Source organism: Aricia agestis, chromosome 2 (assembly GCF_905147365.1).
Source record: "Aricia agestis chromosome 2, ilAriAges1.1, whole genome shotgun sequence".
Taxonomy (NCBI): Eukaryota; Metazoa; Arthropoda; class Insecta; order Lepidoptera; family Lycaenidae; genus Aricia; species Aricia agestis.
The window spans coordinates 22742008-22761359 of NC_056407.1; the positions used below are offsets into that span (position 1 = coordinate 22742008).

Genomic DNA, 19352 nt, shown 5'->3' on the forward strand with positions numbered 1-19352 from the left:
CCCCAATTACACAACTTTACCCATAAACTATTTATCATTGATAGGTTTAGCCCCAATTTCACCAACGTCTGTTAGTGTTAACAGCTTGTTAAAATATCCTGTCTTCTCTTTCATTCATATGAAAAACAAAACAGCTAACGTGATACTAATTCGAGCATTAACTTTAACAGTCGTTGGTGAAATTTAGTCTTAAGGTTACGTCACTGCCTGCACAGATAAAGTACTGAGTTATTTAATACCGTAGAATAGATATAACAATCGAAAAAAATCGAGACTTAAATGTAAGATGATACCACCACTTATAGAAAGACTTTTGAGCAAGCGTCAGCGCGATGTAGAAGACGCACGGCGCCATCTATTATGAATTTTTTGAACAAATTTACGACCCTTACAACCCTTTTTTCCAGTAAAAAAGTAGCCTATGTCCTTTCTCAGGCTTTAGACTATCAGTGTACAAAATTTCATTACAATCGGTTCGGTAGTTTTGGCGTTTGGCGTGAAAGCGAGACTGACATACAGACAGACAGACAGAGATACTTTCGCATTCATAATATTAGTACAGATTATGTGCACACTGCACAGCTGTTTTTGGGTATTTTGATTAATTAAGGGCCGCGCTACACCGGAATGGCAGCGGCGAGGCGAGCACTTTCAGCGCTGCCATTTCGGTGTAGCGCGGCCCTAAGAGGGGTACCACTTACCAGGGTTTTAAAAAGTTTTTAAATTTGACACAAATTTTGTTGACACCGCGCGCTATAAACTAAAGTCCACGTGGACGAAGTCGCGGGCAACAGCTAGTTATGAATAAAAACAATAATATATAATAAAGTAGGTATGATTAGTTCTGTTATAATAATGAAGTAAAAAATAAAGCGCCATCTGTTTTCATATATTAGAATTAAAATGTTGATTGCATTGATATATTTTCTGGATGGAATATAGGCCAACACAACACACTCGAACTCCTTAGAAATGCAGTAGGAGTTCTATAAGATAAGATAGATTGATTATTATTATAGCAAGTGATAATATTATTAAACATAATATTCTAACGTATTAAAAACTATAAACATAATAACTAATAAGTATGATTAGTTCTATGTTCCAACGAAGTAAAAAAAAAGCACCATCTATTGAATCGTATTAGAACTAAAATGTTCATTGCATCGCGTCGATATATTTCTGGATTTTTTATAATATTATACATAAAATATATTTAAGATTTTTGAAATATTATTTTAATACACATCCAAGACCCAGGAACATTGAAAACTTTTTGTTCCGCCTGCGGGACTCGAACCCAGGACCCCCGGGATGAGCGCTGGCCACGCGCAATGCGAAGTAATTTTCATCGATATTTTCATGGAAATAAGATATTTTCCCACATCAAAATGTAGCCTATGTCCTTTCTCGGACTCTAGAATAACTGTGTACAAAATTTCATTGCAATCGGTTCAGTAGTTTTGGCGTGAAAGCGAGACAGACAGACAGACAGACAGACAGAGATACTTTCGCATTTATAATATTAGTTTTTGGCGTGAAAGTGAGACAGACAGACAGACAGACAGACAGAGATACTTTCGCATTTATAATATTAGTATGGATTAGTATAGAAGTATAGATACATAAAATATATTTAAGTAAAAAATAAAACGCCATCTGTTGAATCGTATTAGAACTAAATTGCATCGATATATTTCTGGATTTTTTATAATATTATACATAAAATATATTTAAGATTTTTGAAATATTATTTTAATACACATCCAAGACCCAGGAACATTGAAAACTTGTTCCGCCTGCGGGACTCGAACCCAGGACCCCCGGGATGAGCGCTGGCCTGCGCAATGCGAATAAATTTTCATCGATATTTTCATGGAAATAAGATATTTTCCCACATCAAAATGTAGCCTATGTCCTTTCTCAGACTCTAGAATAACTGTGTACAAAATTTCATTGCAATCGGTTCAGTAGTTTTGGCGTGAAAGCGAGACAGACAGACAGACAGACAGACAGACAGACAGACAGACAGAGATACTTTCGCATTTATAATATTAGTATAGATTTAGTTTATTGATTAGGGACTAATTTGTTCTATAGGGCTTTTGAATATTTTGGTACTTTGCGTCCGAACTAAGCTGTCAGATATAACAAATTCATTGGCTGGCCCCGTACAAAAATATTAGACCTCTGCAATAAAACGAACCCCTTTATGTCGCGGACAATGTTTTATCAAGCGTTCTGCCGATCGCATTCACTTTGCATCTTTTCAAAGGCTGATAAAACAGGCTGTGTTTTGACAGGCGGCCGTCACGTGACGGAATTGATAGAAAATTTATGCGCCACCGCCGGCCATAGATAACAAATGTTTAATGAACTTGTTTTCACTCTGTTCCGTTTTTCGTTGGACGTTTCATGACCCTTTACCTTTCGTAGAGGAAAGTTAAAAGTTTTTCTTTAATTATCCCTATAATAAGTGAGAAATCACACACATGTTGACGAAACATTGTAAAACGTTACGAATTTACAGTGTTTTGTTATTTGATGTTGATCAAGCGGCTTTTTCAACGTAACATAATATAACTTATATGGACAAAAAACTTTATTTAACACTACAAAATATGGCAAGGGAGTCAAAACTCAAAATATACAAGTCCTTTTATGTGTGTTCCTAAATTAATTTTCCACATTTTCTTAAAATCACTTTCATTTTCCAGGTAAAAGCGAACACCCCGAAAATGGACCGCAACGGCTACTTTTTCTACGTGAGCTCCACGGCGAAGAAGAAAAAGATAAGCCTCATGCAGCCCCGACCGCCGCGGATCGCGTTCGAGGACAAACGCCGGCCGGGGGTTGCTGAGAGAGTACACGCCAGTGTGGCTTCAGCCGACGTCGACGCCGCGCGTAACCCTATGTCGCTCCGGGGCCCAAGCGACGCGCCACGCGCGCGGCTCTACTCTCAACTAGAGAGCTACCAGCCGAGATACCACACTATACGTGACAGTGATAAGAGAGTGGATAGTGAGTGTAAGAAGCGAAGGAACGAGTGCCGCAGGAGCCACGCGAACGTAAGGTAAGGTACCTGTTGATTTTGTAAACAAGCCGCGGATTTTCCGAAGATTTTTCCTTTTCGATTAAGATAGTTTTATCAATACAAACATTTGTTAAGAAATCGAGTATACAACTATTGAACCGAATATATCGTTAGGTTATTTCATGTATTCCGACAGTAAGTATAATTATTAATTTATGTTAGAAAAATATACGATTAAAAATGTTAATCAGAGTGAACTCCTGCTGTTACGAAATGTTTCAGTGAAACCCAAAATAAATACACGATACAATTTTCTAAATGAATGAAATGTGTATTTATTGTATTGCATGTTCAATTGTAAAATTCTTGGAATGTAACATAGTGATTGTATAAAAGTATACTTACTTTTATACAATCATTATGTTATATTCCAAGAATTTTTATTTTGGATTTCAGTTTTCACTGAAACATTTCATAACAGCAGGAGTTCACTTTGATTAACATTACATTAATTAAAATTATGGCCCTTTTATATACTGCAAAGTAACTAAATTAGACTCACGTGGACTTTTTATGACTTTGACACTTTTTATTGTTGTTGTAGATAAACAAACACCAAAATGTACTAAAGTTGACACTTATTAAAAACACTCTTAATGAAAAAGTAGATCAAAATCGGTAGATACTTCAGTTTGGGAGTAACGACGATAATATGTACCTATGTACACACAAACATGACAATGACATAATGTTATAGTTATGATAGGTAAAATAAATTGAGATTTTTCAAACAGTTAAAAAACAAATGAAAGGAAATTAAATTATTTCCATACAATCCCTACCCAGAATTTCGTGAATCTATTTAAAAGCATAATATAACGAATTCTAAACAAAGTGCGGGTTGTTTTATAAAAGGTCTCTAAACATTTTATTTTCCTCAATTTGAGAGTGGATCTAATGACCGGCATTCATTCGTTTTGGGGTTAACTTTTAACATTCCCGTGCGGTGGTCAAAAAGTCGGGAGTTACGAGGTTTAACTATTTCCAACTCTTTCACGATATTTGAATGGAAGTCAACTGTTTGAATGCTAATTAAGAGCTACAATTTTCCACCTGGAGCTCCGTAAATGTAGGCCTCAGGAAATACTACTAAACTAGGTTACGCCCGTGTTTACTTTTTCAATGCGCGACTTTTAGGTTAACTTTGTTTTATTACTAAGCATCTTCTTTTTTAGGTAATTAAGGAAAGGTATATTTTTTGAGTTTTTTTTAAACATGTAATATATTTGAATTGAAAACTTCTTCAGCGGTGTTGTACACTTTTTTGGGGTTAAAAATGGGTACAAAATGTTAAACTCGTAATGGGACACTTGATCTGATTGAAATTTTGTTAGACGAAGAGTAGACCATCGGCGCGGCGTCGGAGAGGAGGTAACATACCCCTCTTTTTACACCACGCGGCGCAAATGTATGTCTGCTCTGGTGTTTCCTTTTCACTTTTCCTTTATTTCTTTTTCTTTTCCTTCTTTAATGTGGAAAATTAATAAAGTATTAAGTAAAATTACCAAAGTTTAATGGTACGCTTTAATGATACTTCCAGTAAATAAGAACTAGTACGTGATGTTATGGAGTTCCTTACGGATCTTTCAGGATGAGAATTTTCTGTCCATTGTAAATTATATTTTATTTTGTACGTGCGGTTGCAGACAGGTAAATAGGTTTCTATTCAAAATCTACCTTTAAACAAATTTAAAAAAGCAGTTAAAGAACGTTTGTGTGCTAAAGCGTATTATAAAGTCAATGATTTCATCGAGGACAGCACACCTTGGGAATAGGGTGGCTCCATGCAGGTTACTTTTCTTTTATTTTTGTTACATAGCTGTAAGCCATAACTTTGTAATTTTCCATTTTTTTAGTAAAAGATGCGAGTTTCTTACGCCGGTTCTTCTCGGCGGGGTAGTTCCCGAACCGGTGGTAGGCAACGTAGTTTCTTCGTTCGACTTTCAAAAAGTGTATCATGATACCCATTTTGAATAAAAAGATATTTTATTTATTTATTTATTTATTTATTTATCTACAGTTACTGTGACAGTTATTTACTGTGATGTGATATAAGCGCGATGGAAATATTTTCGTGTGCAAGTATTATTATTTTTAACAAAAATTTAAAACCGACTTCCAAGGTAAAAACAATTATAACAACCAGTTTATAATATGAACTGAAAAGTATTAAATAATTTTTCCTTTCTAATAGTACCTTTTTCCGAATTCGGCTAAACCTCAACTATTTCTGTGCTCAATCTTCATCATTTTGAAGTCGGTACCAGATAGCTGAATCTTCAGTTCTCTGACAGCATATTTGAAACTTTTGGATCTAGCACCGACTTCAAAATAATGAAGTAATACTCCATATTTCTGTTCTCAGAACAGAAATATGGAGTACAGAATATAAATTATTTAATACTTTTTAGTTCATTTAATCTAGATTTACAAAAAGTAAATTGCACAATATAGAAATTGCGTTAAAGTTAGATGCTACGGAGTAAAAAATTATGAAGATTGAATACAGAAATAGTTTACGCGTCTAGGTATATAGGTATGTGTGTCCTAAAAAATATCCAGGAATTCCCTCTATATCTCACGAATTTCAGTATCAGATCACCACTTTCGTAAGCATTGTACCATATTCGGGTTATTGTAATTTGTACCTCTATAAACAGTAAACACTAAATAGCAACAAAAGCGTTTTGAAAATCAGTCAACAAACGGTGGAACAATAATATAATCAAAGGCAAGATTTTTGATAATAATGTTAATGATAATAATGTTCATGGCATAATTTTAGTGATTATTATTATTATTATTATTGACACATTGACATAATAATATGATTTTAGTTGTTGAAACAACGCCAAAATTGGCGAACATTTATCTAGGTATAAGGATTCAAGAGTTCTGTACAGCCTTCGGAACCAGGGTGTACTTCGGCGCAAATTCGCTTCGCTTAAAAGCTTTCAGAAAAACGTAAAATCACTATATGTTTCCATATAAATTTTAAGGAGTCCTGTCGATTTCAAATGGGTTGCATCATCAGATCACCACTTTTGTGATCATGTTACCAAGTTTGGGTTACATCTCATACAACAACAAAATAATTTTGGAAATCGGTCTACAAACGACGGAGTTGTCCGCGAACCAATATAAAAAAGTGAAATATATCCTCCTTTTCGGAAGTCAGTTAAAAGTAGCCTAAGTTATGCCTTACTACATCAGCTATGTGCCAAAAAAAGTCCCGTCAAAATCGCTCCAGCAATTTCAGAGATTAGCCGGAACAAACAGACAGACAGACAGACATACAGACAAAAATTGTAAAAAATGTTGTTTTGGTGTATGTACCCTATATACAGTCATATGCATCTAATAAAAAACGGTTCTTTCAATATTACAAACAGACACTCCAATTTTATTTATATGTATATATAGATGTATAGATACACATATTTAATACATATCCATGAACTTTGAAAACTTTTTGTTCCGACGCGCGTCGGCGGGATTCGAACCCGCGACCCCCGGCTTGAGCTACCTACAGGCTACAGCCTACCAACTGAGCCAAAGAGGTCGTCTACTAGTAAGGGAGTTTCAAGCTTTCATACATCAACAGCTTAATCCTGCTACTGGACATTGGACAATTTGCCTAAATATTAACACAACTCAAATATTTGTGATGCTCCCGAATCTAATTTAGTTTAGTTATTAATTTGCGTGTCAAAACGTTTAGTTCATTATGAATTCTATATCATAATTACATTTCCATAATCACAAAGAAAACTGATTAGTGGAATATTTGCGGATAATTATTGTTCATATTTGAACGATTTCGAAATGATGCGATATTGTTTGCTTCAATATTTGTTTCGTTGCTTTATTGGAGTCAAATAGTTGCAAATAGCTAAACTATTGCTAATGAGTAATGTCCATACATCAAAACTTTAAAGATACGTTAAATTTAATAATGTGCTTGTCTATATTATGTTATCTCTTACGGCCGTTCCCATTATTCAATCTATCTCTGGTTTGACATACAACCGATCGCAGCTAACATTGAATTGACATAAAATATATGTCTCGTCTAATGTGAGCTATTCCTATCTCTAGTAGGGCAAAACCAGAGATAGATCAAATATTGGGAACGGCCGGTGTCTAAACACACATAGGTCCGCGGCGGAAATTCCGCATGATTACGTCAGCAATATAACGCGACGGAATGGGGATTGTCCATTTTTTTTTAATTTTGCTCATTACAAAAACATTTCGAGGAATAAGGTCAGTGATCGTTTTTCTGTATATAAAAAAAAAATACCCATTAGTTACTTATATTTTTGAACAAATATGTTTAACCTTAGTTTGACCTTCAATGGCGTTTAATTAGCAATAAATTCGACCAACATTACGTTTCGAACTTTTGGTAAGCTTCTCGTATCAGCTTTCACATAATGAGAACTTGCATTTGACGAACCAGCCATTATAAATAAGATTGAAAGGAAATTTAAAACACTGCAGAGGTCAATTAGCCGCCGATGATGACGTCAGAGCGAAACTTTAAAAAATTATTGAGAAAAAACTAGCCAATGAATTTCAAAATTATTTAATTTATATTCTTGAAATACCCTATTTTAACGAAAAAAAAATATAAAAAGTACATGTGATTTTTTTTGGACAATGCATGGTGTGTCGATGTAATTTAAAGTACATTGCAGGCGGAAACAAGCCGAACTTCCGCCGCGGAAATTCGGCATAGTGTGCTTAGACACTTAGTATATACTTCACGAGTCACGCCAAAGCAGCTCATCCAGATTTGATGAAATAAACTGTAGGTATATAGAAACGTTTTTAACGGGAGTTACGGAAAAATGTACGGTAGCATTTAGTCAAAAGTATTTTCATAAGCTCAGAATTAGTCAGAATAGCCTTATTAAAGTAACTAGCCCTAGGTCTTGCAATCTAAATCTGAAGAACTTACGTTTGTGACAATGTAGAGTTTTGTAGAAACTTAGCTAAACAAAGCTTTTAAAGTAATCCATACTTAACAAGTAGGCATTTTCTTTTAAAATTTGGTCACTTCATCTTAACACCAAAAGAAAATATTATTATCATAAAAAAAGTTGTCATATTGTTGGTCCTGTAAGATGCGTGAAAAAAAAACCTTAATCGTTTTCTTCAAGAGACAGGTGCGTTTGCGACTCATTTACCCAAAAACTTAGAGGACTTTGATGGAACTTTGCAATTCCTTAGATCGTTAACACATCTAATGGACATAATATTATGTGTCATCTAACATCTTACATGCCAGTTTACTACAAAATGAAAACTCACGTAGGTGTACCCGGGATAGAGCCGTTGTGTTTATCATTTCATTTCAATTCCTTTGTCGATCACGGATGGCGAACCAATAGAATTTTGAGCACGCTACTGATCACAAAATTATTATAGAGATTATTCTTCAGACTACAAAAGCGCCAAGTTAGGCTTTGGACATTATATTTTTAAATACGCGTCCGGATTATAAAGAAAAATATTATTTGATGACACGTCTTTGACATCACTAAAATATATAATCTTTAGAAAAATGGCACGTTGATAAGGTAAGGTTCACCATCCCTGTCGATCATGTTTGGCAAAATAAAGATGCTCTAGTCTAGATACTCTTTCCAAAGTAATTAAAGTTTTTGTTAGAGTTTTTCAATTGTTTTTCATATAAAATTAATGAATAGTTATTCATTAATTTTACCTAATTTCATACACTCACTTTGTTACTTCTTGTTTACAATTTCTCGCATAACCAGAGACTTATTTCTTTTAGTAACTAGTGAAGAAAAACCATACTATCACTCAGTGTAGCTTATTTCATTATTTCCGCGTACATTTATTATTCCTAGAGGTTAAGTGAACGAAGCCGGGGATTATAAATATGTTATGAAACATAGTTCAGTGGAGGCGGAGAATAAACTATTTGAACTGAGTAAACAAGCTTTATTTGAATTGCGGCTTCACATTAAATATTCAAGTGGGTAAGGTATTATCGACCTATTACAAGTATATCAAATATAGGATAGGAAAGGTCTCTCTCTGAAGAAGTCTTAATAGATCCTCAAGGGTCGCAGTGATGGATTACAATGATCTGCCTTCGGAGCAAAAAGGAAAGCTATGAAGCTCTATCATCTCGGGTACGCGTGTAAAACGCGCGAGTCGCTCACACGCGCGTAAAACGCCTCATCTGGACAGGCTCTTAAGGGACATGCGCACGATAGCTGCGCTACCTGTGACTAACACAAAAGAAACAGCAGCTGAGAGTCCAGCTTTCCTTTTTCCTCGTGTACATAATATATCGCGTCATGCCTACGCGCGTTTTCTTGCGCGTATAACGTTTGCAATTCAGAGCGAGGCTCTCGACTCGCCCGTAATACGCGCGAGCGACGCGCTTGTCGAGATACTTGGGTGCCATTGCAGCATCCAGAACTACGCGCAAGTCAATTGCGAATGGACATATTTGATTGAAGTGTGATAACTTCGAGTCTATGTTTGTAGCGTAAAAACGCGCGTATGGACTTCGCGCGCAAAACGCCTAATCTGGACAGGCACTAAGGGGGGCATGCTGCTGCATATCCACACCTCCTGTCGATGTCATCCGAGTAGTTTTTAGCATGTAGTCGAGTCAGGGACAATTTCTTAAGAGCCTGTGCTGTCCCACGGCTGGGCAAAGGCCTCCCCCAAATTTTTCCAATCCTCTCGACCCAACGCAGTCGTAGCCAGCCTGGCTTGTGTTTATCTAACTCGTCGCGCCACCTTTTGAGGCCGGCAAACGCGGTGTCGTCCGTCGTCTGTTACCCGTTCTGTGGTGATCTTTTCTGAGCGGTCGAGATGCATGCGGCTTGTATGTATGGAGTTATGGTCTATCGATAGTGTCCACGCCCCCATGACAAAGCCAACATCTGCAAATGTCATAAGAGGTTATAGGTCTGTGGCTTCATGTGGTTGTTTGGGTTTGACCGAGTTTGGGTGTTTTGGTATGTGTATAATAATAATATTATGTTTTGTTTGTCACTTAACGCATGAAATACTATATAGAATTTGAACAATATTATATTATAACGAGCTTTTGCTCGCGGCTTCGCTCGCGTTAAGAAGTATTATTATATACAAACTTTCCTCACGTATTTTAACCCCTTGGAGGTGGAATTGATCAAAATCCTTTCTTAGCGGATGCCTACGTCATTATATCTACCTGCATGCCAAATTTCAGCCCGATCGGTCCAGTGGTTTGGGCTGTGCGTTGATAGATCACCATGTCAGACCTTTGAGTTTTATATATATAGATATAGTTCTGAATTAATACATATTCTAAGGATACAGCTTTGTTATAATGAAGTAAGTACCTTAAAATTGTTCTTGTAACTGTTATTTTACTGAAAAATCGGGCTTAAAACCTGTCGTTCGCGGCAAATTAATAAGCTTATTAATTAAAATTTAGTTAACCGGAGCTGATAAGGAGGCGCACGCGATGTCGTCAATTCGCTTTTATTATGCTTCCAACTCTAATGAACTGAAACTAATCAAATTATATACGAATAGTACCGTCCTGCGACTTTGTCTGTTTTTAGTGCGTAGTTACTATAAAGTGTTGCTTTTTAGGGTTCCGTACCCAAAGGGTAAAAACGGGACCCTATTGCTGAGACTTCGATGTCTGTCCGTCTGTCTCCAGGCTGTAAAATATTTCAGAGGGTCCCATACAACAAACATGATTTTTTTTGCCTATTTTACTCGTCATCACTAATGGTAGCAGCTAGACACACTAAATACTCACAATAATATTATTAGTTATAAATTATAATATTTGTACTTCAATAATTAATAATAAAATTAAAATAAAATAAATATTTAAGGGGGCTCCCATTTTTTGCCAACTTTCGCTCAATAACTGTACGAAATCCTTCGTGCGCGAGTCCGACTCGCACTTGGCCGATTTTTATAAGAATATTTTCCTAATATTATTACTTAACTTTAAAATGCTCTTTTGCCGGAAATTGTTCCGAATCAGGCTTAAATTACTAGAGATGAAAGTAAAATCGATTGTTATTATAATATTATAAAAAGTGACTTGCATAACATTTTAGTCCGCAAAGTATACCTAAAAAAAATTGCGAAAAATCCCATCACTCAAAAAATAATTATTTAAATAATTCATAAGTCAGTTTATAGGGACCTTATAAATTTTGAGGGACCTTTTATTAAGTTTCTGCGTGAATATAATTTGACAGTCACTCCCGTATATTACGGACCTTCAAAACCTTTACCAAGTTCGAGTTTGACTCGCGCACATAGCAGTTCCGTATAAAATTTCGTAAAAACGCATTTTTGTATGGATTATTAAAGGTTAAGTCGTAAAAACCTTTATTTTGGCAGCAGCAATAACATAATATACTTAAGTTTATAAAAATTTACACTGTTATTAACTCCTGAACATTTTAAATTTTATTTATGATCTACTGCCATGACACTTAGGGGACAATCTAGTACACTGATGTATCATGGCATATTTTCTAATATTCCATAAAATAGTCAGTATTCCTAGACTTAGTGTTTGAACTGTGATTGTGTTATAGGTACAGCCTGATGATATACGCACAGACACCGAAGGTCTCAGTATGGGTTCTTTTATCTTCGGCTGCGGAACCCTAGAAAACACTTGGATGCGTAGCCGCGGTGTTATTATGGTGGATTTATCGCGTGAAATATGGCAAATTATCTTTGTGAAATCTCAAGATATGTAAAGTTGACCTCGGGGTAACATAAATTGACTCCTTTGTCGTCATTAAAGCGATTTATGACAGAAAACATCTTTTAATCGAGTATAAAAAGCCCTTTTCCTTGAGCGATGTGAGTTTTGATTTACAGCGCAAGATTTAAATCTTTTTGTACTTTAGTTTATGTAATATTAATAGGTTACTTTCTCAGTTATACTCTTTTTGCAATTGTAATCAGATGATATGAACTCTAACTATACGTAGCAACTGTAATCTTCTTCTTGACCAATATAACCTAAATCTTAATTATTAATCGTACGAAAGAGTAACAATAAGTAATATTTTGGCCTTTCTTACAAACTTTTAAATTCAGTGTCGCGATTTAAAAGTTATTTAATTGCTATTTTAAGCAGACTTTAGCCGAGTATAAAGTGATATTGTGATTAGAAGTGACATTAAACTATTTAAAAATATTCCGCCGGACGGGGCCGGAGCGGGGCCGGACGGGACGGAGCGAGCCGGACCTAATGGCGTTGTTCCGCACAGAGTTGCCCAAGGGACTTCCCCGACATTTTTCACGATCGATTAAAGGTATATTGGAACGTACTTAGGCTGAATAACCTTTGAATAATGAATGGTCAGTTTTTCTTAGGTTAATATAAACTAGAGATCGCTCATCGGAATTCGACCTTAAATTTAATTATAAGTTTCAATGCTATAAATATTCTATTACTAAAATATTGACTTTTTTCTTCTTCTTTCGGCTCCCCGTTTAAAGTATTGACTATTTCAGATTTTGATGAAGGTTTATGTTATGAAGATACTTACGAGTTCCGGGAAAAAACATAGGATGGATGTAATTAGATGATTTTTGCTTGATAAACGAAACACGAATTTGTGTGCAGAAAAAGATTTATAGCATTGTCTTGTCTTGTCGACAAGAGAAGTTTTTTTTATCTTATTACTTTATATTTCACCGGGATGACCATTGACCAGTTGCCGCTACCAACAAATATTACGTACTTAGTAAGCATTACCTCTCTATACTATTAAAGTTGTGTACCATATTTATTTTTATTTATTTATTTATTTATACTTTTTGTACAATGTACAATGGCGGACTTAATGCCATATGGCATTTTCTACCAGTCAACCATTGGGTGGTAGCAGAGACAAAACTAAAAGACACAGGTGCATATATATAGACACATATTTGAAACACAGCTCTGTTATAGAGAGTATCACTGGTGTCTGTTTGGTTGCTCAAACGAATAGTATAGACTATACGATTCGTGGTTTCTGTAGTTGGTGAAATAGGGTAATTTCGGACACAGGGTAAGTCCGAAAGTTTCAAGATAATCTAAAGTCTCATGTCTGCCTGGTACCAAGATACGCACATCGGTGTACAACAAAATGACGTAGCAAGTAATTGTAACCACCTGGACCGAATCATCGGGACTTACCCTGTATCGAATTTCGAACTTACCCTGAAATCGATCTTACCCTGATTAACCTTAATCCTTAGCTAGTATCCATTTTTGACGTAAAATGAGACTTCCCAATAAATACAAACGTTTCGAGCTTATCGAGTTACGAATCGCCTTATTCTCTGGACTCTGGAGTCGCGACTCGCAAACGACAGGACCGCTTGTTTCTTCCAACGCTTTGTAACTTTTTGTGTAAAGGCTTCGTATATGTACGTTGTTAATTTGCCGCGTTTAATTTTTTAATTCGCATTCAATTAGCGAGTTTGTTGATAAAATTAATTTTACGTTTTTGCTTATTTATGCTAAGCGTTAAGTATGATGTGTTTGTTATAACAAATAGGATTAAAACATTTTATTGTCATTAAGTAATAAAAACTTTGTCGCATTAAAACTTTACAGGGTAATAAATGCTACGACTGACGTATAAAAAGATAATTTTGTGTTTTTTTTTTATTTATTTAATAGGTAAAGAATATGGTTTATTGGTATTTGATAATGTAATTGGTCATTTTTAGATGCCTTCATGCCTCATGGTAGATTACATTATCTAAATATCAATTTCCACGTTTTTGTTAATAAATAAATAAAAAGGTAAGTAAACCCTATGATTCGAAAAAAGTAGGTTAGTGATTTTACTCCATGCCTCTACTAAACATTCAACAAGACTGTACGCACATCTAAACTAATACAGAACTCCTATCATTCGTATAATTAAGTCATAGAAGTCAAATCAACGGAACACAGCATCTGAATTAATTAATTTACTTCACGCTGCACGGCGTGATTGACGTGACAATGTGACAAGACGCCATTGATGTCACCTCGATGTCACGTGAGCCAGCTCGTATGTGGGGTGATGTTGAAATGGCAGGTTATTGTTAAAGTGTTTTTAAATCGTTGTCGAAAAAAAAGGTTTGCTATACCAACTAAGCGGTAGAGATCTAAAGGCGCAAATAATGCTACAAACCTAGAAAAGAGATGATTTATTATGATTGTAATTTAAGATTATTCTTATTAACCCTTAACTACACTAATAAAGGCTTAGGTTCTAGGCTGGGCTTTTTGGAGGGTCCAGAAATAGTCAGAGATACCCACATAATAGTAACCTGCCTATTCAGTATTCACGTTCATAAAATGATAAATACAAATAGATCCACATCAATTCATATTTTAAATAGCTGTAAATAAGTCATAGACTTCAATAGAGCAATTATGTCATGGATTTGAATTCAAAAACCCGTAGCCACTGAGCCATAAGAGTGAAGCCAAATGAGCGTAATTTTGTGAGTCGTGAGGCGCAGAATTTCGGTCGCGTAAATTATTTTTCATACTATTCATAAGTCACAAAATTACGCTCGTGTGAATGAAGTAGACATTTTCTATGAAAGTGATTGCAGCAGAATTTCTGCCAGCCGAAATTCTGCGACTCACTCACAAAATTACGCTCGTTTGGGTTCACCCTAAGGCTAAAAATTTGGCTAATTACTTCCTAATTAAGCGCGTACTTTGTTTATTCCAGTCGTGTTTCAGATTGGCGCAAGTTTTATTACAGCGACAAAGTTGCCCAGCCCACTTCGCCAACTCCGACTTGGGACCCTGGCGTATTCGTAACTCCAAAATTTACTACAACTTCCTAAAAAAAGGATTAAGAGATTAAAGTCTATTGCGATGTAGTGAATACGAAAGCCGTTGTAATCTACATGCTGCCCGTCATTCTTACGTCTCGTAGGAACCGCACATTTTTCCGGAATAGAAATTACCCTGTGTCCTTTCCCGTCTCTCTCTATATATCTCCATTCTCCATACCCAACTAAATCTGTTTAGACGTTTAAGTGAGCTAACAAGACAAACAGACACACGTTAGTATTTACAAAATTAGTTAAAATACGATCCTCCAATAGGGAAATTATGTAAGCTGTTAAAATACTGACTCTACATAGCGAGAATATAAGCCTTATCATAGTTTTATCACCACGTTTCCTTATAGTATTTTGGGTTTTCTTATAAAATTATCGCTATAATAAAGTTAATCTGTACATAGAAATCATTCTTAACAACCAGCTAACCCAAAGCATTTTTTTTTATAATGATAATTAAATACGTTTAAATCCAACCCTTAAATGCGAGATGGCGTCATATAATACCCTTAAATAATTTGGTGATTTGAGTGCTCAGTGAGGGTATGAGCTTGAATTTTACGAAAATAAATTCTAAAGCTGACACACAGTAAACACTTCTACATAAGCATTGCGGGATAAATAATTAATGACATGTACTGTGACTGACTTTGGGGACGTTTGACAGCTCTGTCAGTCTCCCTGTGCCGTACAAATTACAATTCTCGGACATTTTAGATTGGCGATTCTTGGGCATTTTACTTAGGTATAGCTAATGCAAAATGCCCAGAATCACCAGAATATATTTTAGCTTTAACAGTATTTTTTAGATAAAACACATAAAATATTAATAATATATGTTTTCGTGTGATTCATCTTTTAGAATAAGTAATATAAACGTAATATATTTTTGTGATAATAAAAATATATTACGTTTGGTAACATAAACATAATTATTGTAGCTTCCAATTACTATCAAAGTAAAGCTAACTGGAGACTAAAATAAAATTAAAATATAGTAAGTATCAGATTTTTCTGTTGTACGGAAAATCTCATTAGAGTAATGAGTAATGACATCTACAATACAAATAGGATAACAGAAGGGAAATATTTTATGTTTCAAGTACAAAATATAATTATATCATTAATCATTATATTATGTACATTATAGTTTTATTATTTTATTGTTTTGGGTCAATGAGTTTGTGGAGGCAAATTAAATTCTATTGTATTTGTGTAAGCAAGTAAGTAATGCTGTTTTTGCGTAGGATGAGCAATTTAAGATTTAAGAATGGCACTTTTTGTGGTTTTTTTTTTGACAGTTAATGACATGGACGTATGAAAAATCGTCGATGTCTGTATTTAATAAAAGATAACTTAAATTTATGAATATTATTATTTTAACAGTTTTCGTCACGCGCTTTATTTTTATTCAAATTAATTATTTTATTTTTAATATTTTTTTTATAAAATAAGGGGGCAAACGAGCAAACGGGTCACCTGATGGTAAGCAACTACCGCCGCCCATGGACACTCGCAACATCAGAAGAGCTGCCGGCCTTTTAAGAGGGAATACGCTCTCTTCTTGAAGGTTAGCTGGTCGTATAGGTCCGGAAATACTGCTGGTGACAGTTCGTTTCAGAGCTTTACAGTGCGCGGCAGAAAGTTATGCGAAAAACGCAAGGTCTCTGTCAATGTCCCCGAGTGGGCCCATAAGATATTATGTTATCCAAGATAAGAATAACTTACTATAAAATAAAAGATTACGTTATAATATTGTAATTTACAATTCAATAGTGCAAACTTTTGACAAAACAAGACAATATAATTCATTATTCACTCGTGATTCGTCGATTTCAAGCTTACCTTGTACGTTAGTATAATTTGACAACAGAGTGAAATATTTTATGTCTCATAAGCCGAAAACAATGTTCGCTGGAGGTGCAATTCGAAAATATTTTTAATTTGCCGCCGCCGCACTTTCATTACACTCAGGACCTTTGATGTTGAATGGAGCGCTGCACCTTCTAGGGGGTTGGTTACCTTACATTATTAAAAATTCAATCCACCAGTAATTTGAAATTGTTCGTAAACATGTGAAATACCTGTGGGTATACGTCATATAAATTTTAAAACACCATACAGCAAGAAGGTTATGTTTCTCTTTACGTGTTCAATACAATTTTTTTAACGGATGCGAATTGCGATACACATTATCTCGATGATCTAGGGTGAAAATATTAAATGCAATGTTTTTTTGTGTTTTAAATTATAAACTAGGTACTTATTTGTAGTTTTTTCTTCTTCTTTCTTCATCTTTTGTATGTCGATAACGTAACATTTTAACATTAAAATCGAAATATATAAAACTCAAAGGTGACTGACTGACATGGTGATCTATCAATGCACAGTCCAAACCACTGGACCAATCGGGCTGAAATTTGGCATGCAGATAGATATTATGACGTAGGCATCCGCTAAGAAAGGATTTTGATCAATTCCACCTCCAAGGGGTTAAAATAGGGGATGAAAGTTTGTATATAATAATACTTCTTAACGCGAGCGAAACCGCGGACAAAAGCTCGTAAATAATAATTTTATTCAAGGACACAAATCATCTACATTCAAATGAAACTAAAATCTCTTAACGAACAGAACTTTCCTGAAATTAATAACCAAAAGAAAATCAGAATGTATTACGTAAAACGAGAAAAAAGTTGGCCGCTTTCTCAAACCCATTCCATTTAAGTTGGAAAGAAATTTGCAATTAGATGCATCGTTTTGTTAATACGTCTTTAACTGTGAAACTTAGCTAATACCGCGGGTCTTTCGTGCCCCGCGCGACTCGTGGCAAAACCAATATTTATTAACTTAGACTTCTTGAGGGTTGATATAGATGACTGGAAACGACCTCGAGTGATATCGCTTGGATGTTGTTGACAAATACTAAATACTATGTCATGTTATTGAAAATATTATGTTGGGATCGATTGAATATTAAGAGCTCACCTGACTCTAAAAATCAAACATCGTCCTTCTCTCTTCACACTCACGCCCGTCTTTCATATGCCAGGTGAAAAAGGACGGCGCGAAATCATCGCCGAGTTAGTTTTACTTGAATAAAAGACGAACTATAATGATTATGAAAAAAGTGTTTTGAGCAAATTTAGGTTTTATCAATACCTTTTTAGATATTAAAAAATATTAAAAAAAAGACAGCAAACTTCGAAGATCCAAGCAAAAATGTGTCTAAAACAAGGTTTTTTGTAAAAAAGAAACTATCGAGCATTTTTTGAGTAATCGTGTTTTCGTCTTGAGCATTTAATCTTTATGAACTGAAGTTACTTGTGTCAAAAAATCTGTTTTCTAGACCTTACAGATTTTGATATCTAGGTTAAAGTAAGTAGTCAAGTTAGGGTCATATGGGCTCTTAATATTATTAAGAGGAGTCCACACCGCCGTTTTTCCATACAAACGTTGTCCCCTGTTTCCTCCCTGGATAATGCCGGTAGAGTTATGATTTTTTTCCTGAATATCTATAGCCACTATTAGCATGTCCCTATGTTTTCTTTTTTTTTCATAATTATAGTATTAAAAAAGATAAAAACGTCCAAAAACCCAAAAAAATGACCAGATTTTTCTCTGTGTTCAAACACCCAGAAAACAAAACTGGCTAGGATGCACAAAAAAAAAAGGAACACAGTTCAAGCCTTGCTTTAATTCTTAATGAAAAAAGTACTTAAATCGGTTAACTTTTGGAGAAGGAATCAGCGGACAACGAATCGAAGATTTTCTGTTCTTTTATTAGAACTTTTGTCGTATTGTCTCTATCGCGCTCTGCGGTGGGAGACTTGAGATTGGTGAGACAGCAATACATTTTCAAATACCTATTTTTAATTTCTCTCGCCCCTGGTGTATCCTCTTAATGTCTTCTGCTTATAATATTATATGGAGTCGTCAAAACCTGAAGAATAAATGCGGAAGTACTTACCTAATCTTTTGTGTTATTATTTTTTTGAACCCAAACTAAAACTACTAGCACAATGGTTTTTTTTTATAATGACGATATTTTTTTCTAAACAATATACGTAGTTCTAATTAGATCGATAGGCGTAATCGATGTATGTAATATTATTACAAGTTAGTTTTTGCAGACCTTATCGCTCATTTAGAATTCTTAAGTCCACGTCAAGCAATTTATTTGGTCTTCGATTTTAGTTTTTCGTTTTGTGGCTAGCTGGCAGCTTATAATGGAATATTAAATTGATGGGTAGCCGAGTCGATTCCCGGGGGCGTCCGTCTATATCGGTAAATAAGAAATTCATGCCGAAAATGTGCAGCGAAATGTGTTAAGAATTCACTTTACTCGGGAGGCGGGATAGGGTATAACAGATAAAAGGTTATTGAAATT

At 35.1% G+C, this 19352-nt stretch overlaps 1 protein-coding gene across 1 annotated transcript in view; it reads left to right on the top strand.

Moving 5' to 3' along the window:
* LOC121739968 (kinesin-like protein CG14535) overlaps positions 1 to 19352 on the top strand; it is a 297875-nt gene that overhangs the window by 105684 nt on the left and 172839 nt on the right. Inside the window, exon 4 of the mRNA XM_042132628.1 lies at positions 2718 to 3073. Within this exon, the coding sequence (XP_041988562.1) occupies positions 2718 to 3073 (356 nt within the window). The remainder of the gene's footprint in view (positions 1 to 2717; positions 3074 to 19352) is intronic.